This window comes from Salvia hispanica, chromosome 4, assembly GCF_023119035.1.
Source record: "Salvia hispanica cultivar TCC Black 2014 chromosome 4, UniMelb_Shisp_WGS_1.0, whole genome shotgun sequence".
NCBI classification, from domain to species: domain Eukaryota; kingdom Viridiplantae; phylum Streptophyta; class Magnoliopsida; order Lamiales; family Lamiaceae; genus Salvia; species Salvia hispanica.
The window spans coordinates 28,277,330-28,302,142 of NC_062968.1; the positions used below are offsets into that span (position 1 = coordinate 28,277,330).

The window sequence follows — 24,813 nt, forward strand, 5'->3', positions numbered from 1 at the left end:
TATGTCACACAAGAGTATTTTGCCAACATGCACACACACACGACACACACACGCGACGCACCCACACCCACACACGCACGCACGGTTTCACACATGCACACATGCACACATATATTCCATATCCCCTTTATCCCACTTTCACTCAATCAAGATGCATGAGGGTTCAAGAATATCGATATATCGAAAATTTTCGATATATATTGTATTTTCGATATAAAACGATATATCGCAATATAAGGAAATTCATATCGTTATCGTATCGAAAACTTACGATACGATATCGTATCGTATCGAAAATTACGATATATCGAAAATTCGATAATTTTTCGATATTTTTCAATACGATACGAGCGATATATCATTTTTTCGGTATTTTTCCCCAGCCCTAGGCGTGTATAATGGGGTGGGGGACGAAAATTTGGAGGGTTAGGGTTACGTTTTGCTCTTATTTATAGGGTTCAATAAAATCTTTAGGTAATTAAATAGAATATTTGGGAAGATTTTATTCTCCACAATTAATTAAAACAAATATTGTGGAGTAGAGAAGAAGAAAAAGATCTACGGTTCAAACATGGAGATTTTCGAAATATATGGCTTTTAATTAGCCAAGATTTTGTTTTGCATATTTTACGGAGTAGAATAAAATATCACGGAGCAAAATAAAAAATAAAAATCCTCCCCATTGGTATGAGGAATAGGCGTGTATTTGGCCTTTTAAATAAGGAATGGATTTTTAATATTAACTAAAATAAGATATGGCAAGATCTCCTTGAGGTGTGGTAAGATTTGCTAGAATATTTAATTTTTGGTATGGAAGGAAATCAATAAGGGATCAATTAAAAATAAAATAATTCTTCCTTCCCAAATATAGGTGATTTTCGAAAATCACCTTAAAACAATTATGGGGGCCGATTTTTCTCATTAAAAATAGAGAATAATTGGTTTGGATTTAATTTAGATAAATATCCCAAGAATTAAATTAAACCCGGAAAAATAGGATTTTCTCCAACAAGGCTAGGGGTTTTCGAAAAATCAAGAAAATAAGGTTATGGAAAAAAATATCCTAATAATCTCACTCACTCATAAACACATAATTCATCACATAATTCCTTAAATTCAAATGTTCGCATGTCACGTCATATAATCAACAAGTTTGACTTTTCAAACTTCCAACGCAACCCTAAACTCGACTCGGTCATAATTCCGTTCCTCAATTAATTCACGTCCCCTAAGTCATAAATTAGGGAATTAAATTTTTGGCTCTAAAATTAGGGTTCGAAAAAGTGAGGTGTTACATTAATCCTACCTTAAAATTATATACACCGATAATACATCCTCATAGACATATTTTTCACTTATCCACCATCATTTTAGAGTGAAAGCGATACAATATTACAATACCCCTATATATATAGTACACACACTCACTAACACACAGTAGGAAATCCATAATAGTATTAGTACTTAAACGAGGAGCTTCTTATCAACTAAATGTTGATGACATATGACATATGTACGCATCGAGAATCTAATTACGAGAGACGATCTTAAAACCTAGTTGTTTGGCTGCAAAAATCATAAGCATGTGGATCTCATGCTCATCGATAAGTCCATTTGAATTCTTGTCAACCGCACCCAAAACCCGGTTCGTCTTGGTTTTGCTGAACCAACTGCCTCTGGCACGAATGGCTGCCCGGAGCTCCTCCGCGCTTATCTTACCGTCTCCATCTTTGTCGTACTCCGCCAACCATGTCTTAAACTCCTCCGGAGTTTGGTCCTGCTCAACACGTCGCATACGTAGGGTAGAAAATGCCATTTATCTTAGATGTATTTTGTTGTGTATGTGAGTGTGTGCTAATTGTATTTTGCCAAAACCCTCAATTTATAGGGCTTTCTTTTCTGTTTTTGGGAAAGTTTAGTTGATGAATTTAATTAAATTATAATCACCACGTTGCCACCAAGCTTTGTTGTGGAATCCGAATAAAATGAATGGGGTTCAAAAAAACCCTAGCTCTAATTATTAGAATTATAGTACTACGATTAGTGGAGAAATAATGATGTGCAGGACTGTGATCATGTACTTTCCTCGAGATACACTATATTTTGAAGAATAGGATGAGAATCATACCTAAATATACACCAAGTTGTAAAGTATAGGATGTGATCGAATCTATTGAGGAAGACTAGGCAATTTCCAATTGGATGTGATATGCTTTTTAATTTAAGTACTTATAAAATAAATTATGTGTTTGACAAGACATATCGGTTAAAGCAATAAAAAGGAGATATCTGAATCAATACTTTTTTTTAAAATAGAGAATAATTTTAATATATTTGCTATATCAAAGTTTTGAGTCAAGGGATTTTATAAAGATGTGGTAATTTTATAGTATATAGCGTGAAAGTACCAAGCTTTCTCGTGGAATTAAAAGCGAGGAGTCAAGAAACGTGTAATGCAAAACAATATTTCAATTATTAGTACCGACAACTGACTGGTCCATGTACTTATATGTAGGCATCTCAAAAAGTGAACAACTTATCAATTGATATATAAGAGTTGCTCTATGTCCAAAAGTAAAGATAGTTAATAATTTAGTTAAAGATAAATGAATCTCTGCCATTCGATCACATCTTATGGATTAGTATTTTAACATCTTTAGTGAAAGAAGGAAGGAGAATATTTTTCGATAGTGTTGTTAATTAACTAATTTTTCCATATCTTGAGGAAAGAATTATTTTAGATTACCTAGCTAGCTAGCCTTCTTTTTACAATGAGTGCTATGTACCATAATTGTTCCAATATTCTATTGATATACGCGTAGATATTAAATGTAGTATATTCATTTGTAGAATTAATCGATTAAACGATGAAAACAAATATCGCAACAAGTATCCAACCACTGTGTTTAATTGCTCAATTAACACGATTATTGTTTTCAAATACTACATTATCACATGTATGTAGATTAGGCGCGCATGTGTGCACGCGCTCATTTTTCCATACATTAATACATAAAACATATATACATATAACCTAGAGATTTAATTTTGATCAAGCAACGATCTTGAGCCCAAATTGTTTCTGAGCAAACAATTGAAGCATGGGAATTTGGGAGTCGTCGATGAATCCTTTGGATTTCGTGTCGACGGACTTGAAAATGCGGGCGGCCTTGGCCGTGCTGAACAAGCCCCCAGTGGCGCGGATGGCCTCCCGGAGCTCCTCCATGCTTATCTGCCCGTCTCCGTCGTCGTCGAATTTCTTCAACCATCTCTTGAACTCGTCCATGGTCACTTCAACCTTTCCTTCCTTGCTGCGGGGAGTACTTGTTTTGAATGCCATCTTCTTCCTTTCTATATCTACTATTGTATGTGTGTATGTTTGTGTGTGATGACCTTTGTTCATCATCTGCCCACAATTTATAGAGGAAATTATTTCGTGGTACGTAAAATTAGATTTTTGAATGTAATTAGTGGAGTAGTAATTAATATTCGTGTTTGTGATTTGGGTGGAACGTGTTACATGTTACCCAACTTTCTCGTGGAATCAGATTCTATTATGCATTGTGTGACTTCTAATCATTTTCCTAAAATTGAATCAGAATCAAATAAAGCAATAAAAAATGTTTATGTGCCAAATCGAGATACTAAAGTAAGTTAACTAACTCAGTGATTATGTATCTTTCATGCATTATTTTGGATTAATTAAATAAAGTGCATTGTATACGAATATGCTCTTTGATGTCTTGTCAAGAGATACATAACAAGATATTGTGTGTGTGTGTGTGTTATAGTCGTGTCTCACGTTCGCATGCACGTGAGCTTCAATATTCTTCAAGAGTTTATCGCAATGTTAATTATTCAATATTGTAGAAATCAAATTGCATAAGCCAAATTATTCCTCAAGCTGTATATGTTCATATGAGATTATAAACGTTTATTGCGATAAGGATTTCTGCCCAAAACCAATTAATCATTTATGCTTATATATTGACAGTTATTATTTCTTAATTATTACTGTATTATATTTATTATTATTATTATTATTATTATTATTATTATTATTATTTTGTGAAAGTTTTTCCTGTTTTGTTTAATTTGCAGTGATCATATTTCTACTTTTGCATAATAACGAAGAACAAAGTAAAATGTATCTGGTCAAATAAGTTTTAGCAGACTGATTTCAAAATTATAATTCACTCCATCTAGAAAAAAGTCTCAATTTTTAATTTTTATCTATTCATATATCAAAATTTATTTCATTTCTGTTTATAGAAACTTTTTCACAATTTCTTCTCTTCATCTCTATTTTTTTAGTCTAAATTAGATCTAATAGTACCCCAAAAGTAATTTCATTTTTTTATTTTTGAATAAAATATATCTATCTTTAGATTTACACTAAAATAAATACAAATCGTTTTTTCAAATTTTATGAGTAAAAAAGTATAAATATGACCACTGCCACTTTTATCACTTTTGGGATTACAATTACTCCCAAATTAATTAAATATATTTCCGTGTGAAATTTTGTACGATATACCAGCTAATTTAGAATACTAATTTATTCATCTAAAACTAAACAGGCAGATATTTCCATTTTGATGCGTCCAAAAAAAATGTATCTATTTCAATTTTTGGTAATATGAATCACTTTTTTTCCTCTCTTCTATTTGTCCACCTTCAACTAATAATATTTTAATATTTTTTTCTTTTTAGCATTTTATCAGTTTTACATTTAAACTCATGCTCATAAGGTTATCTGCATTGAACAGAAATAGTACGTATATACTCCATATACTCCCCTCTATTTTCTAAAATTAGAAACTCTTTCATTTTTTGTTCATTTTCTAAAAATAAAAAAATTCCATTTTAGAAAATGGACCATACAATCCACTGACATTAATTTCACTATTTATTTTCTTTTCATATCTCTTATTTTACTCATTTTTTTCTTTCTCTCTCTTACTAATAGGAGGGGAGTAGTATTTATTTTAAAAAATATGTTGAGTGAAACTTTTCCAATAGTAGAATTTTTTTAATTTATTTTGCGTTCATCAACCCAATTGGTAAATACTGTACACAACAAAAGATGACAAAAGTAATATTTACACATGACATAGTATATATCTTTTCCAATCACCAAAGAGCTTGCTATATGTACTTAACACATAGATTCATGCATATTGCTGATCAGAACTTAGCTGCATATATACACATACATTACATACACACACACAGACTTACTATTTCCGGTAACCAAAAAAAAGACGGCGAAAAAAGGAACACTAATTAAGTAGTTATTCTTACACCTAGATAATGTTGTGCAAAATCGACGAGATTATTAATCTCGTAATCGTCGATGGCGCCGTTGAGGTTCTTGTCGGCCATCTTGACACCGCGCTTCGCCTTCCGGGTGCAGAACCACCATCCCCCAGCGGCGCGGATCGCCTGCCGGAGCTCCTCCACGCTTATCCGGCCGTCTCTGTCGGCGTCGAACTTCTTCAGCCATCGTTTGAACTCTTCCACCGTGATCTCGTTTCCTTGATTGCCTGCACGATTTGCTATCGCCATGCGTGTTTATTGTGTGTGTTTATTGCTTTCTTTGTTGGTGTAGGGAAGGAAATGCTGGTATGGCCTTCTTTTTATAGGGTTTATTTGAGTTGATAAGGATTAGATATTGTAGTTTTGGGGAATGAGAATCATAACAAGTAGAGGTGGCATGTGATAACATGTTTAACTTAATTAATTAGCTCTTTAGGTATATGCGACTTATCTTCCCATTCCTAGAGGCCAATTTTTAGGGGTATTTTAGTAATTGCGCATTGTTTATCCTAAAATTTTAATCTTGAGGGTATTTTGCTACTTGCACATGTAAGTGTTTGTGTTTGTGTTTGTGTTTGTGGGTTTTTTTTAATATTGAAAATAAAATGCTCAAAGGCCATAGAGTGACTAAGTAAGAAAGTTACTCCCTCCGTCCCAATAAATATGAAACATTTGGTTTCCGGCATAAGGATTTATGTAGTGTTGTTTTGTGAGTTAATGAAGAGAGAGTAAAGTAAGAGAGAGAGAAAAGTAGAGAGAGTGATGCTTCCATTTTAGGAAACATTTCATTTTTAGTGGGACAACCTAAAAAGGAAAACGTTGCATTTCTAATGGGACAGAGGGAGTACATAAAATAGTCAAAACCTAAAACAATCGATAGAAATATATGGTTTTATCCTCCCTTAAACCCTTCAAGGCAAAACTTGGAGGGGTTAAACTTTTTTCAATTCTGTTGGACCACTGGCCCAAATTTTAAGTCTAGATATACTGGTGAGTCAATCATTTTTTTCAGTTTCAGTCCAGATATACTGCCGAGTTAGTTAAATTTAGTCTATAGTCGGCGACCTGCTCCGATATCATGATAGATATCCATGTATTTCGTCCTAAAGCCAATTGTGATATGAGGAGAGGTCCATGAGACTTAAATAGTGATTTCAGTTCTCTATGAACACTGATGTGAAATAATTATATTTGTATGTTTAGTTTTATTTATCAACAACAACCAGAAAGCAAATCACAAGAACTAAAAGTCCCGCAACATGAAATTAAGGTACAAGATGGCCACAACTCAACAACAAAGAAGTGAAGAACTAACAAACCAACGAAACAAGCAACCTTATCTAGAAAATTAAAAAAACAACTAGCAAAGAAACAAATTGTACATATCTGAGATGTTGAATACGACCTGAAAACTCTTAAAGAAATAGTAAACGACCTTTCTTTCATATAAAGATTTGTAATAATTTTACCATATATAACCCCATGAAATGGTAAGAAGGAATCCGGCATCGTGGACGACACAGAGAATCCAAATCAACCATCTTTTTAAAAGTGTTAAATTTATAGATCTTTAATTCGTATCAGATTCAGTCTTGAAAACGATTTTGATACAATCATTAATTTTTACCCGAAACAATTAATGGTCCGGCAGTTGGAATCCTTTCAACGAATTGCTTAATAGTAGTAATAAAAAGAACAAGCATTTTTTCAACACAACATGCTTTCAGATTGTTGGGTCTCGGTGGCGCACACCCGAACTCCACATTAATATGATATTGTCCATTTTGGGCAAAGTCCTCACGGTTTTGCTCTTGGGGTACTCCCCAAAAGGCCTCATACTAATGAAGTAGGGGTAGCCCATTTATACACTTGCAAGTCTTGTTCATTCTCCGATGTGGGATATGGTTTGCTCCCTTACACGGATATTTTCAAGTTTCAACCAACAATGATATGATAGTGGCATGCTTTTATCGTTGAAAAAAAAGAGAAGAAACTCGCATACAAAGAAGTTATATTATTTATTGTTATTACATTGTCGCCAGGTATATATATCCATGCTTTAATTATCGTGGAAAAGAAAGCTATTTTCATAATTATTTATTAAAATAATTTCCGACCAAAATACGGGTTTTTTTATAGAATCATTTGTAGTCAGGAGAGTAGAATTTTATTTGCACAAATCGATTACTATGTTTTGAAACATAATAGAACAAATTATTTATATTATCATGCAATCCGAATCCGATCAAGAGTATTCCATCTATGAATCAGATTCTGTGTGAAAAGATGAGATATATTGATATTAATAGAAGCTCCATCCCAATCTCATGCAAAATAGAAAAAAGGTAACAAAGTAACAAAGGAGTAGTAATTTAACATAGCCTAAGAGCATCCACAATGCCGGCTAGCCAACTGGCTAGCCGATTCGTGTCGCTAGCCGGTCGGCTAGCCGAACCATTGCAGCCGGCCAGCCCGAAATCGGCAAAAAAATCGGCGTGGGCTAGCCGATCGCCTGGCGCTGGCCACCATTGTGGCGTGCCGATCGGCCAGCGCCCTTTTTCGTTTTTTTTTTTTTGTTTTTTTTTTAAAACCTATATAAACGCGATTTTAGTTTCATTTTCATTTGCACCACTTGTTCTAACGAGTTTTATCTCTCTCTAAATTTCTGTACAAGAGCATCATCGAGCGATGAATCACAACAACGAGTCCGAGTCCGAGGCGGCACAGTGGATCTCGAACTTCACTCGGTACACCGTTGGATGCGGATGGGGCCGATGGGCCCGGGGTTTAACGTCCCTTGGAATCAGCGATGGGGATGATGGCCGGAGCGCAGGGGGTGGGAACCGGGGGGGGATGTCGTGGGGTATGCCGGGCGGCGGACAGGGCAACGGCGGGGAGGGGTATGCCCCCGATGCAGCAGCAGATGATGCATCAGATGATGGGGATGATGCCTCTTTGGCAGGGAGGGATGCATCCCGGGATGCAGGGGTCACCGGAGGGGGGGGGGACACGGTCTATGGTCCCTCTCTGGATTTTTTTACGGCTTCGTCTCACACGTCGACCTAGGTCGAGACGCAGTTCACAGGCAATGACCTTTTGTCATTGCATGACATGGGGATCAATCTTGGGGATCCGGACACTCCCGTTCCAGCGGGGCGGGCCGCGGCGAAGAAGACGAAGGGGAAGGCCAAGGCGGTCGGCGGAAGTCGTCGCAGCCCGCTGTTGATGACACCCCCGCCCGGAGGAAGTGGACGGAGGATGAGTACGCCAGGGTGGCCAAGGCGTGGTTGACGGTGTGCGACGATCCGCTGGTTGCGAACAACCGGCGGGTCGTCAACATGTGGGCTAAGATTAAGAGCGGCCTACGGGGAAGCGCTTGCACGGGAAGGACTTCGGCGGGGAAGAGTGCCGGAAGGGGTGGGAGCGCATCGGGGCCGCGGTCGGCCGTTTTTCGGCCTTGTACGCCAACGCCCTCTGCCCGGCTCACTAGTGGGCGGGACGAGGAGTAGAGAGGGCTCGTGTGTGGAAGCCCTTTTTTTAAAAAAAAATCATGTATTTTTTTTTAATCTTTGTACTTTTTTTTTAATGAAATGAATTAATTTTCTCGTATATGTGTCGTAAATTTAATTCCGTAATTTAATCGTAATTTTAATTCCGTAAATGTAGTATTTTTGAATTATTTTTATTGCGACTGGCCTATGGCTGGCCTAAATCTGATGTGGCAGGTGCATTTTTAGTGCTGCTGACGTGGCAGGGAGAGAGAATGGCTGGCCTATTTGTATCGTGGATGCTCTAATGTACAAAACCTAGCTACTTAATTAACGTGCGTGGGGGCATGCTAATCTACTTTGCAAGGGACCAGCTACTCAGTCTTAGTTAATTAGCCAATTCCATGCTTTCTAGCAAATTCAATGAGGGAGTTGAGCTCATCTCCTTGGATGTAGCCGTCACAGTTCTTGTCGGCTGCGGCCATGCAGCGGGCGGCATACCACCGGAGCCACCACCCTCCCTTCTCTCCAATGGCCACTCGCAGCTCCTTCTCACTAATCTTGCCGTCCTTGTCTGTATCGTATTTCATGAACCAATTTTCGTCGATTTCTCCTATGGAGGTTGTCTTCTCAGGGATACCGCCACTCAAGTGCCTCATCGCCGGCGCCGCCATATGTGTGTGGTTTGCTTAACTTGTTTGAGAAAAATGGGTGAAAATGCTCAGTACCGATGCTAGTATTATTTTATAGTGTGCATAAGTAGTGTGTTTCCGAACAAATGAAAAAAGTAAATAAAAAGGGAATTAATTGATTGAATGAATAAGAATCAGAATTCTAGAAGTGCTCCTTATCTTGAACACGATTTTGATCTATAGTTGGAAAAATTAAGCATGCTTTTTTTTAAAATTAAAGTGCGTAGCTAGCATGAAATGACTATAAACATAATATATCTTCATCTAGGTAAAGTAATATCAACCATTTATTAAAGTTTATATAAAAATAGATAGTACTCCTAATAGGTTTGTGTTAAAATGACAACTCCTCTTAAAATGACAACGTGACAACGCTTATATAGCAATATTATTAACGCTACACAGCAATATTCAATACGGTAGACAGCAATCTATAGATTGCTGTATAGTGTGTCGGATATTGCTGTTCAAGAAAAATTGTTGTTTAAAGAACAATGCAGATTGCTGCCCGTCTTTTTCCAGAATTTTTTTTTTTTTTTTTGCCACGTGGCAGCTTATTATTCGTCCACGTGTACAAAATGATTGGCTAGAAATGGTGATATGGTGTTATTTTAAGGGGTGGTGGCACCCTAACATGCCCCACTCCTAATATTTATAAAGAAAAATATTACTATAGGCCTAAAAACACAGAAAATAAGGCCCAATTCTAAAGAAAAAAAAGAATAGTAGGCCCATTAAAAGAGGCCCACTAATTTACAGGCCTAAAAATAGCAAAATAATGCATTGAAGCAAACAACGGAAAGAATTCGCAAAATCCCTCTTCTCCCGTCGCCGCCTTCTTCAACGGTACCGGCGCTGAAATCGCAACTCGCCGGTGATTTTTCGTAGTCTACTCAATAATTGAATTCGATATCCCTCCTAGAATTGAGATGAAGAAATCGGAGCCCGCGGTGGCAGCTTCTACTAAAATCACATTCGATGACAGTGATGACTACGAATCTTCCTCTGATGAAGTAAGTAACCTTCCCCAAATTGATTTCCAATATCTTCTTTTGTCGCATATTGGAAGTTTTTAGGTTATTGAAAGCTTTGGTTTGTGTATTTTGATAAGAAACCTCTTGCTTTTTTCAGTTGCTTATGCATATAATTCACGTGCATTGGGTCGACATTTTGATTGCGGTAGCTTAAAGTCTTTGAATTTGTACAGGAGGATGCTATAAAACGTGAGATTGCAGCTGAAGTAACTTTCGAGGAGCTGCAGAGGGCGAGGTCTGATGGTTCTGATTTGGTTTTTAGGAAGCCTAAGCCGGAGAAAAAGGGCGGTCGAGCTAATAAGAATAGGTCTTGTGTTCTTACAGTTTGATTCTGCATTGTGTTGTTGGGAAACTATTTCTCACTGCTAATTTGGATATTTGTATAGGCCGATGGAAATCAGCAGCAAGAAGCCTATTAGTAGATTTAGAGAAGTTATTCAAGCTCCTAAAAAGGTTGGTATTTTGTGCTTTTTTTTCTAATTTTTCAATCGATATAGGAGGGGAGAAGGGCGAATGTATAATGTGTTGTACTAGGTTGGCACAAATTTTGAATGTTTCAATGAATTCTAGTTTTCTGTATAATTTGAAGCTCATTCTAGGTCTTCTACCTCTCAAAGATATTGGATCAGTAACCATATGTTTCATCTTGAAATTAGTTTCCCTAGCTCATTCCATTATGCAATGCTGACCTTTTAACTTGGTCCTGGTTATACTAAGTGTCTGTTAGACGGACAGCTTTTATTGAAATATGTGTGATCTACGTAAATTATGCACCACTCAATTTTTCCAAGTGCGTGGTGGTTCTGCGTGCTTGTTCTTTCTACCTTCTAAACAAATAGTCCTGCTCACCAGATTACAATGGTTAAAATTAGTTTATTATTCATCTTCAGGTTATACGGGATCCTCGTTTTGAATCATTATGCGGCAATCTGGATGTGGATGGGTAAGCTTTTACTTTCATATATAGCTTTCTTTTTGCTTTGTGTTGTGCTATAGGTGTTCAGAAATGTCGTTAAGGGACAGTATATGTGCTTGCATTATGAAAATGTAGAAACTAGACCCTAGTAGATATGCTGTTCTAGTGTGGCAAGGATAATTATTACTGATATCTATTCGTTTGCTCATAAAAAAATAATGCCTCATGAGATGACATTTTTAGCTATTTCCTCATGATATATATGTTTAACATTATCTTCTGAATCTGTAGGCACAAGAAGAGATATAATTTTATTTATGAAAATACTCTTCCTGCAGAAAAAGAGGTACTCATTTAATCTTCGAAATGTTACTCAAACATAGATGCTTTTGTGCAATGTTCTGCTTACGTTGGTTGTGGTTGTGGCACCTATAGGAACTTAAGAAACAGATGAAGAAAACAAAAGATCCCAAAGCCGTCGGTGAACTAAAAGACCAATTAACTCGGATTGTAAGTGCTTTTTCAAAGTTCTTATCTATATTCATTTCTACTCATTAATCAATGCCTGCCATGTGCAAGTAGATACCGATTCTGAACTTTAAGGTCCTTATATATTTTATCTGGACCAGGATAAAGAATTGAAGTCAGTAGCAGTGAAGCGTACAGAGAAGGACATTTTGGCTGAGCATAAGAAGAAAGAGAGGGATGCTGCGAAGAAAGGAAAACAACCTTACTATCTGAAAAAATGTACTCACTACCCCTCTTCTTTGCTTCTCTCTGTCTCTTGCTTCTATATAGAATGTTGATTGGTCGTTAATTACTAAATTTTGCTTGTCAATTAATGAATGGTATGTTAAAGAGCATAACTCCGAGTTATTTAAAATGTGGGTTGATGCTAAAGTATTTGGTGTGTAGAACTAAGGAAGAGAAAATGATGTGGAGAAATCTTTTGGTTTGTACTATCTTTTATTGATTGTTCCCGTTCCTTGAGTGGTTAGGTCCCTGTTACTTGGTTTAGGAATAATAAGTTTCTATCACACTACTGATTTGTTTATAACAATATCATTTGTGTTTGGTTGCAGCTGAAATTCAGAAGCAAAAGCTTGCTGAGAAATTCAAGGAGCTCAAGGTACACGAACTAATCAGTAACATAACGATACAAACAACCCATCTCTGGTTGCTGTTATTGACAATTGTAGTACTGAATTTTCTTATAATTAAACAGGAGTCGGGCAAACTGGAGTCTTTTATCGAGAAAAAGAGACGGAGGAATGCTGCAAAGGACCACAGATTCATGCCATACCGACGCCCTACTGAGCAAGGGGACCAGTAGGTTGACGGGCATACTACACTATTGGGGGTTTGAGAAAAAGAAAGATGCTGGACTTTTCTTGTTACTGTATTTATGAGTAGCATCATAACTGAATCGGCTAATTTTGTTGGTTTGAAAGCTTTGATATGCACTAAACTCAAAATTGTGTATGAGACTGTAGTTATATAAGTAATATATTCGAAAACGTGGAATTTTTAGCATTAACAATTTCACTCTTGATACATAATTGTGAAAATATGAATTATGAATTTGTGATCAGAACATTGAGACATTTTATGTGCAGAAAAAGTAACATTGGGCCGTTCATGACTGAATAAATAGGCCCAACGTAGGCCCAAATGAGAAATATAATCTTGACAGAAATTCCACTGTGGAATTGAGGGAACGACAATGGAGTCATCATCTGCAAAACCCTCGGTGGGCCCACCTCCCAATCCCCTTCTCCCCCTCTCCACCTTCTTCCACCGAGTGAGCACTCAGCTCGCTACTCGGCTCGACGACGCCAAGCGGTTCGCCGGAGCTGCTCTGCCGGCGTTCCTGCCTCCGCCTCCACTGCCGAGGTTGTCTCTGCCTTTCGCCTCCGTTTCTCAGCGCCAGGGGAAGCAAGCGGCCGCAACGGAGGCGTCGCTCAATTCGGCGCATGTAGCTAGGAGGCTCGCCGGAACTTCGGTCTACACGGTGAGCAACACGAACAACGAATTCGTGTTGGTTTCTGATCCTGAAGGCGTCAAGTCTATCGGGTTGCTTTGTTTTCGGAGAGAAGACGCCGAAGCTTTTCTAGCTCAGGTATTCTATTATAAATGAATTTTCGATTGAGGTTAATTATTTGATGAAATTTCGATTTTCTATGTGTGTACGATTTACATTTTCCTTTGCATTGCTACCGTGAACTGAAATCCAGTTATATGCTGCTAAAGAGTAAATTTCTGCGTAGCTTATTGTTAAGGAATGATTGCTGAAATTGTGGTTATATGTCTTAAGTAGAAATTGTTTACCTAATTGTTGTTTTGTTATAATGATCGATTTGTAGGTAAGATCAAGGAGAGGGGAAGTGAAAGGCGGGGTGAAGGTGGTACCGATAACTCTTGACCAGGTTGGTACATTGCGTAGACTATTTGTTGGCCTCTTAAGTTGTATTGTTGTTGACAATCGAGAAGGAATGTCAAGATTAAGTTTGTGTGGTGACTGAATGAAAAGCAGAGTTTCCTAAGAATAGTAGTTCCTTCTGATATACATCGAAGAAATGTGCATAACTTTGCGAGTACTGAGCTGAAAATTTTGATAGACGAGTATGGCTTTGACTCTCTAAAGAAAAATCTTGTGTGGGAAATATGGGCTTTTGTTTGAAGCCTGAAGGAAAGTAGGCAGTTGTAGCTGTTTTTCAACATAAAATTTATACTTTTCCTTTCAACTGACAATATTAAGAACTGATTCTGGTCCCTTAATTGCAGGTCTATATGTTGAAAGTTGAAGGGATAGCATTCCGGTTTTTACCTGATCCTGTTCAAATTAAGAATGCATTGGAGGTCAGTGCCGGAGTTGCTTGCATGTCATGCAGAGTGGAAAATACTAAAGAATGTATGGTAGAAATAAGAATGAATGGGCGATAGTATTTAAAAACAAGAAAAGAGTAGTAAAATATACTAAATAAAAGTATGGGAGGGGGTTACTTTTATACTCTCACATGTACACAAAACACACATATATTTTGATGGAATAAAATGCTTTTATTATTTGAAATCATAAACAAAGTTTAACTGCACCTAAGACTCATTTGCTTGTTATCAATTTTAAAATCTTACTTTCTTGCTCATGCCTTGCTCATAAAAATTTTCTTCACGTACTTCACATTCTATGATGTTCAGATAAGAGCATCAGATGTCAAGACTGGATTTGATGGAGTTCCTGTTTTTCAGGTACATTTAAGGGAATAACATGCTATACAAGTTACAACTTTTCTTTAAGATAAATTGGTAGTACTTTGTTTTTTTTTACTAGCGAAAAACAGAGTATAGGAGGTATGCCCTATATTTGTGATACATAATTGCCTTTCCTATCAATGCTTTTTTTTTTTTATCTAACTTACACTGAATTTATCAAGTGCAGTCAGACCTCCTTGTCGTAAAGAAAAAGAACAAGCGCTATTGCCCCATTTATTTTCAGAAGGTACTTTTCTTTTGCACGTGAACTGGTTAGAAAAAATTAATCAAATCTGTTTGAATTGCCTCTAAGCATAACAAAGTTCATCTTATTATACAGGAAGATATAGAGAAAGCACTGTCAACAGTGTCAAGGGCTTCCAGAGGACCGGGTCTTTCTCAGCACATCTTGGTATGCAATTTGTTACCTACTTCAGTTTAGTTCTTCTTTAGCATGTGCTACTAATTGTTTGAGGCTGGATATATGTTGAGAAATGGCTGTTTAATGACTTCATATTTCTGTGACATGATAAACTTTTATATCTAAAATTTGTGTATTTACATGTTGAGAAACAGCTATCCATTCTCGATTTTAAGATTAAGAGACCTGTAGAAAATTAAATTACCATTTGCACTGGTTCAGCCCTTAAAAGCTGAAATCTTATGAAGTTATATAGGAGTAAACCATGCTTTTCAGTGTCGGGGTAATTGGAGCTTCCGACTTGTACCTATACCGTTGTATGATGTTCTCTATGTAGTTTAAAAATTTTACAGTTTGTTATGTGAACTGAAGCGCCATGGTAGCAAATGAAGCTCAAACTTATGTGTTAAAACATAGTGCTGAGATGGTAGCTAAATACGGAAGACTCATAGATTGCCTGATAAACAATATTGAAATGAGAGTTTCGTGCTCATTTTTTTGGATGTAATTTTCATGCTCAAATGTAATTTCACATCACTGACAGGTCGGGAGTTTAGAGGATGTTCTTAGGAAAATGGAGGTAATTGCTTCCCAACTTCTTATGTCTGATGAGTTTTAGTGGGAATTCTAATGACTCACAGCAATTTTTGATACGGCAGATAAGTAAGAAGAACTCAGGCTGGGAAGACTTAATATTCATTCCACCTGGTAAAAGCCATTCCCAACACATTCAAGAGGTTGCGAAAGTATAAAGATTGATCGCGGAACTTCCATTTCACTATACAGCATATAGGTGAGTAAATGCATGTTTGCATTTTTGTCGATATGTGCTTAATTTAATCACTAAAGTCGATCTGCAAATCTTGGTCCCTCCGACCTCTGCCGCACATGACCATACAAAGTTATTCTGCCTGTCCTGTCCAGCTGATTATAGACCAACTTTCGAACCGAGAACTGAGTTCCCATTTTGTAGGGCTTGGGAAGACTCCCACCAAAGCCTTTTCCTCTTTCCCTTGTATCCTTATATTTGTTTATTTATATATTTTTGATCAGTTTTTCCCCTTTCTACTTTCGTTTATTTCTCAAAATGCACAATAATCATTCATGACACCTGCAATCAATGCTATGATTTTGCATAATTTGTGCACCTTTTTTTTAGTCGCATCAAGCACAATGATGAAAAGGAGATATGTGTGTGTGTTTGTGTTATTTTGCTGTTGGGTACTGAAATTTTTTGAAGATAAACAATGGTGGTTATTATCAAATTGTCTAATTTGATTTCTTAACAGTTTTTTCAGTGGTCATTGTTATGCCATTGATGGTTCAATCTGTGGAGTCTTGTAGAAAAATAAGAGAATCACAACTATCAAAAAATATTACTACTATATACTTTAAATTGCTAACTAAGAGTTGTTGGTGTAGATTTCTTTTGACTAATGCTAGTTTTAACTACTACCATTAAATAAATATTTCACTCCACGTAAATTTCCTTACTTGATTCTCAAGCTCTTTCTCGTATTTGTTATTGGTATTTTTTTGTTTTATGTACTTGTTCTGTAGTCATACCCTTTTCGGGTTTTCACGTATTTGGCTAATTTAGATTGTATAGATTTTTATTGATATAATTGTATAACTATTTAGTTATACTTTAATTAAAAATAACGACGAAAGTAACTCAGAATCTTCCATTTGGCTTGTAAATGTAGGCCAATAAAAGTTCTAGCCGGCTCTATGTCACTGTCACATTATGAAAGTATTTAATTTTTTATCTGAATTTATTCGACTAATAGTCTTTTATACAGTCGTAATTTTATATCGATTTAAGTTGGGGGATTTATATAAATTGAAGTTTTCCAAATTCTTCCCAAATTACCTAAATAGTTTACCAAATTTATCAACTTTGAGAGATGGCTATAATTATTTTTCTTAATTGTTTCGTTAGCCAGCATATATCCATGATTAACATCATCTCAATAAAATATTTAAACATCATTATTCATCCCTCAAATCTAGATTAGCAGTCGACTTCGATGGCCCCATATTCAAGATTTAATCATTTGTAAGAGCAACAAACATATAGCTTAAAACTGGAAATCATCCACCAATATTTTTGATGTTTAGTGCGATAATTGCGATATCCTAACGTGCTTAATAAATTGAGTATGGTGCCTTGTGCAAAACACTGAATTCATTCATTCTGGTGTGGTGTGATTATCAGACCTAATTATGTAGTAATCTGACTTTGATAAAAAAAAGAAATGATACTAAAATTATTAGTGATCATGATTAATTTTTGTTACCAACTTAGATAGTCATTTTTTTATTTTTCATTTTTCACAAAAGTTTTTCAAAATGAGCAGTCTTGAATTAAGACCATGTTGTCAGTCACATGGCTCAAGAACCATTTCGAATTGAAAATTGTATACTGATTATTTTGAAATGAATTTGAATTTTAAAATCGACCTAGTGGTGAAATATACAGAAGACTTAAGTAGATTGAATCAAATCATTTATAGAGAGTTGTGATCAATGTCGAACCAATTTTAAAGACCGAACTAGAGACTAAATCTGGGCCATTAGATCTAGTTTTTTTGATGAGATGTGCTGCTGTGAAAAATTTTTCGGCTTCATTACAAGTCCATTTTACTTCATTATATAGGTTTATTACTTCATTCTGTACTTCAAATGCTTCTACACATCCTTCATTCCAATAATTTATTACATTATTCCATGTGTTTATTAAACCATATTAGCGCCATGACGTTGGTGATAGATATTGTAGAGAGAAAGAACGAACGCGACGGACAGTAAACCACATTTACGTACTTGGAATGAAGTAAAAACCTACTTGGAATGAAGTAAAAACCTACTAGAATGAAGTAATAACCTACTAGAATGAAGTAATATATTCTGGAACGAAGTTAAATCTTCGTAACATGTTAGTATGACTTATTTACCTTCAGATGAATTAAAATAGGCTCGTGATGAAGCCAAAAATAATTTATAAATTTTTGTATCTTATCCATAAAAAACTAGATCTAAAAGCCCTAATTTGGTAGAGTTCGGTAGTTCGGTCTTTAAGAGTGGATTTGTGGATAATGGGACTCTATATATATATATATATATATATATAAAACATTTCTTTATGGATCGTACATAAAATTTCGAACTAGAGTTGCTTTCGTCGTTGTTAATGATGAGACGTGAATATGACACACATTTTGTATTTTTGTTTATAAAATGGGGGATTGAAATACAAAAGATTTGGTGTACAATAGTAAGGTTGACAGAGCAACTAAGAGTTGTTGGTATATGCCGAAATCCTACTTGCAAGATTCGTATATACATTTATATAATAAAGTTTACCCACTTTTAGTTCTTCCTATTTTCAAAACTTGTACATATATAGTAATCTAATTAATTTAAAATTGAGGAGACTACTATATTAACCAGATTAGAATCATCTCCATTGGTTTTATATGCATAAACGACGAGATGTTCACTATTAATTCGACTACTGCCGTTACTATAACATTTTGAAACAATATACGTATACTGTATTATTTTATTTTTTCTGTTATACTATATAAATGCCATATATAGGGAGTACAACTATACTATCCAAGATAAATGTTGGTGCTGACTTTAATAATTAATTACTTTTCCTAGTAATAAACTTCTCTAGAAGTTTTATTTCCTTCAATTATGTTAGTTTATACTTTATTTAGACAATCTTTATACAATAACATACGATGGTTTAATTGCCGGTAATAATAAAATATTTAAATAGTAGTAGTATTTTAACTTTCACACAACTTTAAAAATATAGAAGTATATATACGCACAACGCTTCACAAATTTTCTTAATACTACTATTAAATAATAAAAAGATAGTACTATAGTATTTTACAAAATTTGAAACATAGGCATCCACTCAGCTACCCGATTGACGACTAGCCAACCCCAAATCACAATTTAAGAAGTATTTTAATTTGAGAAACAACTCAAAAAATAATGAATCATAGTCAATTGGCATCGTCATATAATTTTGAGCACTAAACAAATCAAACATAGGTTCTTGTAACTTCAAGTCTAGGACAAAAGCGGCAAGTCATTGCCAAAAAAATATAGTAAAACTTTAGATAGAAATAACAAAAGCCTATAACTACTCATAACTCAAAAGCCTCTCATCATCTCTCCCTTTTTCTCCAAAGCCAAGAAACCCCAACACTACTACTACTACATGCACCTCTCTCATTGGCTCCCCCAGAAAAACACTTAACTTCCAAACTCAAATTAAATTCCTCTCTACACATTCTAGACAAATTCATTTTGTGTATAAATCCCAACACAATCATTCACATTCACCATCCAAATCTTGACATATAAATCACCAATTTGTGTCACAAACCATGGCATTCAAGAAAATAATAATGTCTACTTCTCCAAAATCTCTCATTGTAAAAATCAATCTTTTCTTCTTAGCATTCTTCCTAGTCGTCTACGCCGGCCTCCTCCTCTACCCCTCCGCCTCCGATTATCACCATCGCGCCGCCTCCTTGGTCCGATGCTCCCTCCTCGATTGCCACCATAAGGTAAGAAGGTGAGCTAAAAAAAAAAATTCGAAAAAAAAATTTTAGTTTTTTTTAAAAATTGAAGAATGAAGTATTAATTTAGTTTTTTTTTTTTATGATAAGAGCGAAAGTGGGGTTACGATGAAGGCGGTTCTAGAAGGTTCCGTGGCCGGCGGCAAGGCGAAGCCGAGAAGGGAGCTGATCAAGAGGGAGATTCCGAGTTTTTTAAACAAAATCGGTCGCGGATTGAAGATCGGGATGATTAACATGGAGGACGAGGACGTGACGGAGTGGAGAAACTACGGAGAAATTTTTCCGGCGACGTTCGATAGGGTTCCGGCGGAATTCCGGTGGGAGTCGATTTTTCCGGAGTGGATCGACGAGGAGGAGGAATATTCCGGCGCGAGGTGCCCGGAGATTCCGATGCCGGAGTGGGAGGGGTACGGGCACGTGGACGTGGTGGTGGCGAAGGTGCCGTGCCGGAAGCCAGAGGAGGGGTGGAGCCGGGACGTGTTCCGGCTGCAGGTGCATTTGGCGGCGGCAAACATGGCGGCAAGGCGGGGGAGGCGGGATTGGGGCGGGCGGGCGAAGGTGGTGCTGCTGAGCAAGTGCCCGCTGATGCCGGAGTTTTTCCGGTGCGAGGAGGTGGCGGAGAGGGAGGGGGAGTGGTGGTTCTACCGGCCGGAGATGCGCCGGTTGGAGCAAAAGGTTTCTTTGCCAGTTGGTTCGTGCGATTTGGCTCTGCCTCTATGGGGAAAAGGTACGTTTTACGTTTTGTTTGGACGAAAACTTGAAATTTAGAAAATATTGTTCCAATCAGAACGATTTTTTGATTGGAATCTCGGAAACAACTTATCCTGATATTTCGAACTCGAAATTTAGAAAATATAAATCCGACTGAACAAATTTTAACTTTCATCAACTGAAAAGGATATTTAGTTTTCGAATTATGTTTTTGAAATAAAATTAATTTGTAGAATGACGTTGATCATGCATTTGCAATTTTTGCATGCGTTAGTATAGTAGTAAGGGAGAAGATAAAATATTGTCGTAAATAATTGAATTTCAATGACTTAGGTATTTTGGAAATAAATTCAACGACTTTGTCCACGCATGTGTATATTAAAATATTATTTGGAATACACATTTGGAATTAAATGAACATTTGAGTAAAATTATTAGTGGTTACATTAGTGTGAGTATCATGCTTTGGAGTGAAGTTATAGTAATATTCTCATCATTCATATATAAATAATTGTATTTAGTTTCACTTAGTATAAAAGTTATTAGTAGTTGGCTTTAAATGAAAGTATTGTAATAATTGCCAAAATCGGAAAATAATTTAGATCGCGCCAGGTAGGGGTCGAACCTACGACTTTCTGCTTAGGAAACAGACGCTCTATCCACTGAGCTACAGGCGCTTTATATGGGATCTTGTTGCATAATAGTTATACTACTAATAAATTATTCTTTTAGAATTAGATGAAATTTCATTTTCAGTAGTTGTTGTTTGTACCTGCTCCTAATCATTTAGTAGTTGGAAACACTTTTATATCAAATTATTAGTCTTTACTCAAATTGACAAATCAATATTGCTCCACATGTTAGTAAAAAGGAGAAATCAGCTCACCTAATTTTCACATCTTGATTGTGAAGTTACTTCTTAGTGTATTCTTCACTAACAACTTTGAGTCCGGCAACAACAGGAGCGATCAACGAACGATACGACATATCAAAACTCAAAGCCACAACCGTAAAATCTCAAAAACGAGAGGCTTACGTCACGGTTCTCCATTCCTCTGAATCGTATGTTTGTGGGGCCATAACCCTGGCCCAGAGCTTGACCCGAACTGGGACTCAACGCGACCTAGTCCTCCTCCTAGACACATCCATCTCTGAGCCCACGCGGGTTGCACTGAGGCAAGCTGGGTGGACCCTCCGTTTCATCAAAAGGATCCGGAACCCGAGGGCAGAGAAATATTCGTACAATGAATATAACTATAGCAAGTTTCGATTGTGGCAACTCACTGATTATGACAAGGTCATCTTCATTGATGCCGACATTATCGTGTTGCGCAACATTGATATCCTCTTCAACTTCCCTCAGATGTCAGCCACTGGCAATGACGCCCACATATTCAATTCCGGTATGTCATGAATCACCACCTCATTTAATTTAATTTCTTCAAAATAAAGATTTCATGCGTTTTGTTTCAATTTCATTTTTTAATCTTATGTTGACGATGATTTACAAACTATAATTAAGAAGTTTTCTGACTTCATATATAATCATTCATTGATATATGAAGCACATTAGTTTTTTTTCTTAATATCGGAATTGTTTCCAATATACAATCATACCATGTAAAATAAGTATCATTTTTTTTGTCTAAGTCAATCAAAATTAGTCCAATTTCCATTTATAGTGACTTTGTAATTATTATTTTTTTTTTAATTTCTAATTTACCAATTGCGCATTAAAACTCGTGTTATCAACAAATAATTAAATATCTCCAACAGGAATCATGGTGATTGAGCCATCAAACTGCACATTCCGAATGCTGATGCGGCGGCGCAAGGAGATAATCTCGTACAACGGCGGCGACCAAGGCTTCTTAAACGAAATCTTCGTGTGGTGGCACCGCCTCCCGCGGCGCGTGAACTTCCTCAAAAACTTCTGGTCCAACTCCTCCGTTGAAGCCGGCGTCAAGAACCAGCTGTTCGGGTCGGACCCACCGAAGCTCTACTCGATCCACTACCTCGGGCTGAAGCCGTGGCTCTGCTACCGAGACTACGACTGCAACTGGGACATCGCCGACCAGCACGTCTACGCCAGCGACCACGCCCACCGCCGCTGGTGGGAGGTGCACGACGCCATGCCCGAGCCCCTGCAGCGCTACTGCCGCCTTTCCGACCAGCGGAAGATCGAGCTCGAGTGGAATCGGAAGGTCGCCGGAGAATTAGGGTTCGAGGATTATCATTGGAGGCTCAATGTTACTGATCCTAGGAAATTTATTTCGTAGACATTTTTTGTTATTGACACGTGGCATGCATTGATGATAATGAAATATTATTTTAGTGTAAATTTGTATTTTTTTTTGTTTAGGGTTTTTTTTATGTATTAATATAATTTTTTTTGCATGGAGAGAAAAGAAGTTAAGGGTGTATATGTTGTTTCTCATAATTTAATTAAGTATTTGTAGAGAATTAAAAGATGGTGGTTTAATTTTTATATTTTATTTTTAATTGATATATAGTTCATTTTTATAATTAATATTTCATGCCTATCGGTTCGGTAAGTAACAGTCCGATTTGGTTATCAATTTTTGTAGCTGTCATCTATTGAAATTGCGAGAATTTTATCTCAATCAATCGAGATTATAATTTATTTTCATTTTTCATCAGTCATCCATTGAAATTGTATTACAACGCTTTAGTGACCATTTTCACTATTATCCCAAATATTTATGAATATTATAAGAATATGAGGATTTATTTGGAATATTTCTAATATTAAATGAAAACTCGTTCAATGTTTTAGAGAGAGAGTGTGTTAATATGGCGTGATAATGAAACCCCAAAACACCAACCAATCATTTATTAGGTGCACCAACAAAGAAAATATATATTGATAAACAATGTCTACCATGATTTTAGCTTGACTATAACATAAGATTATGACATACTTTACCCTTTTGATAGGATAGGGATGTAAACAAATTAAATAGAGTCCAAAATTTATTTACTTTATAAGCTTAATATAATTTTCTAGTAATCAAGTGAACTAAATCATAATGAGCTTTATAGAAGTCAAACGGAGCATAAGTTGAAGCTTAAATTAACCATTTATACCAAACTTCGATTTAATGAGTAGATTAATCATCATTGAAGTCCTTTATTATTGACTTATGAAATGTTTAATGGCTCATTATATTCGACCTTGAATATCTCGAGTAGTTGCAAATAAATCGATTAATTTAGTCACACATTTAATTTGAGGAACCATATCGAAATAACTCAATTCGCATACCTTTCGAAATTTGACATTAAATTTATTGACCTTTCGAAATATGGAATCGTGGCTTCGGAACATAAGATTTTCAAATTTTCATGTATTTTCACTTATTGTTTCAATTATTTCTTTCACTATATTTAACAACTGACCAAATTATCCCTAACAATTTTTAACACAATTTTTGATTTATTTTATTCCATCAACCACCTTTCCACAACCACCATCTCCAGCTCCAAACGCTCCCACGCTCTCATGGCGGAAAACGCCCATTTCAATTACTCTAACTGTAAAGATCCCACCATCCAATTCCAATGTTCTTTCATGTATTTGATGTTATTAGAATTAGAGAATAAAATGTAATTAGTTTTTAGATTAGCATTTATTTCTCAGCCTATATAAGGCAAAATGTAGTCAATAAACAAATTCCCCTTTTCTCTCCTCTCTCACAATGACGCTTTTCATCTTCCTCCTTCCATGGAGGTTTCTCCATTCCTATCCAATTCTACATATTTTACACTGTAATCTGCAAATTAAATCAAACCTTAAAGAACACGGAATTGAATTAAGAATTTAACTGGGAAAAATGAGGCAGCCCGGGCTGGAAGGACAGCAGTAGCAGCTGCCCTCGGAGGATAGCAGGCAACCCGTAACGAAGAAGAAGAAGAAGAAGAAGAAGAAGAAGAAGAAGAGGCGCCAAGATCTTCTTTTGAGAGAGGAGGTCGAGAATCTAGTGTGCCGGACAGAGGACGCAATTGTGTTAAGAGTTAAGACGGAGGAGGAATTTGAGTTTTTTCTAACTCAATTTCTATAGAGAGAAAGGGTGGACGACGACTAATGGGAGGAGGAGAATTGAGGGTGGAGGCGGCAGTGGTAATTTATAAAATTGGAGTTCAAAATAATTTAAATTAATTTGCAAATATTATAATAGAAATAATTAGTGAAAATACATGAAAATTCGAAAATCCCATGTTTCGAAAAATTCGCACGCCACGATATCATATTTCAAAAGGTTAACGAATTTAATGTCAACTTTCAAAAGACTTGCGAATTGAGCCCCTTTTTTCTGAAATCTCTCTAATATGTTTGGGCCAATATCGTAGAC

At 36.3% G+C, this 24,813-nt stretch overlaps 5 protein-coding genes and 1 non-coding gene across 9 annotated transcripts; 4 read left to right on the forward strand and 2 right to left on the reverse strand.

The window, feature by feature from the left end:
- Window positions 1-5,085: 5,085 nt before the first annotated feature.
- On the reverse strand, window positions 5,086-5,609 carry LOC125224054. The gene has a single exon (XM_048127396.1). The coding sequence runs from the start codon at window positions 5,566-5,568 to the stop codon at window positions 5,287-5,289; it is 282 nt and encodes a 93-aa protein (XP_047983353.1). The 5' UTR covers window positions 5,569-5,609; the 3' UTR covers window positions 5,086-5,286.
- Window positions 5,610-8,007: 2,398 nt separating this feature from the next.
- LOC125220834 (glycine-rich cell wall structural protein 1.0-like) lies at window positions 8,008-8,385 on the forward strand. The gene has a single exon (XM_048122968.1). The coding sequence runs from the start codon at window positions 8,008-8,010 to the stop codon at window positions 8,383-8,385; it is 378 nt and encodes a 125-aa protein (XP_047978925.1).
- Window positions 8,386-10,301: 1,916 nt separating this feature from the next.
- LOC125222361 (ribosomal RNA processing protein 36 homolog) lies at window positions 10,302-12,982 on the forward strand. The gene is made up of 9 exons (XM_048124907.1): window positions 10,302-10,512; window positions 10,707-10,840; window positions 10,920-10,986; window positions 11,424-11,476; window positions 11,741-11,795; window positions 11,885-11,959; window positions 12,079-12,196; window positions 12,532-12,578; window positions 12,675-12,982. Exons 1-9 carry the CDS (start codon window positions 10,429-10,431, stop codon window positions 12,780-12,782), a joined length of 741 nt encoding a protein of 246 aa, XP_047980864.1. The 5' UTR covers window positions 10,302-10,428; the 3' UTR covers window positions 12,783-12,982.
- An 86-nt stretch (window positions 12,983-13,068) lies between these two features.
- LOC125222360 (protein TIC 22, chloroplastic-like) lies at window positions 13,069-16,174 on the forward strand. 3 transcript variants are annotated; one of them, XM_048124904.1, is made up of 9 exons: window positions 13,080-13,568; window positions 13,813-13,875; window positions 14,234-14,308; window positions 14,648-14,698; window positions 14,889-14,948; window positions 15,042-15,113; window positions 15,667-15,702; window positions 15,782-15,915; window positions 16,025-16,174. In XM_048124904.1, the coding sequence occupies exons 1-8, from the start codon at window positions 13,173-13,175 to the stop codon at window positions 15,872-15,874; spliced, it is 846 nt and encodes a 281-aa protein (XP_047980861.1). In that variant the 5' UTR covers window positions 13,080-13,172; the 3' UTR covers window positions 15,875-15,915; window positions 16,025-16,174. The 3 variants fall into 3 exon arrangements, with proteins under 3 accessions (XP_047980862.1, XP_047980861.1, XP_047980860.1); XM_048124903.1 differs by having other exon boundaries at window positions 13,081-13,568; window positions 15,782-16,174; XM_048124905.1 differs by lacking the exon at window positions 14,648-14,698 and having other exon boundaries at window positions 13,069-13,568; window positions 15,782-16,174.
- Window positions 16,175-19,293: 3,119 nt separating this feature from the next.
- LOC125219804 (UDP-glucuronate:xylan alpha-glucuronosyltransferase 2) lies at window positions 19,294-22,909 on the forward strand. 2 transcript variants are annotated; one of them, XM_048121882.1, is made up of 4 exons: window positions 19,294-19,717; window positions 19,820-20,456; window positions 21,403-21,843; window positions 22,217-22,909. In XM_048121882.1, exons 1-4 carry the CDS (start codon window positions 19,535-19,537, stop codon window positions 22,717-22,719), a joined length of 1,764 nt encoding a protein of 587 aa, XP_047977839.1. In that variant the 5' UTR covers window positions 19,294-19,534; the 3' UTR covers window positions 22,720-22,909. The 2 variants fall into 2 exon arrangements, with proteins under 2 accessions (XP_047977839.1, XP_047977840.1); XM_048121883.1 differs by having other exon boundaries at window positions 19,584-19,725.
- TRNAR-CCU lies at window positions 21,045-21,117 on the reverse strand. The gene has a single exon. It is a non-coding gene; the product is annotated as a tRNA-Arg (tRNA).
- Window positions 22,910-24,813: the final 1,904 nt, after the last annotated feature.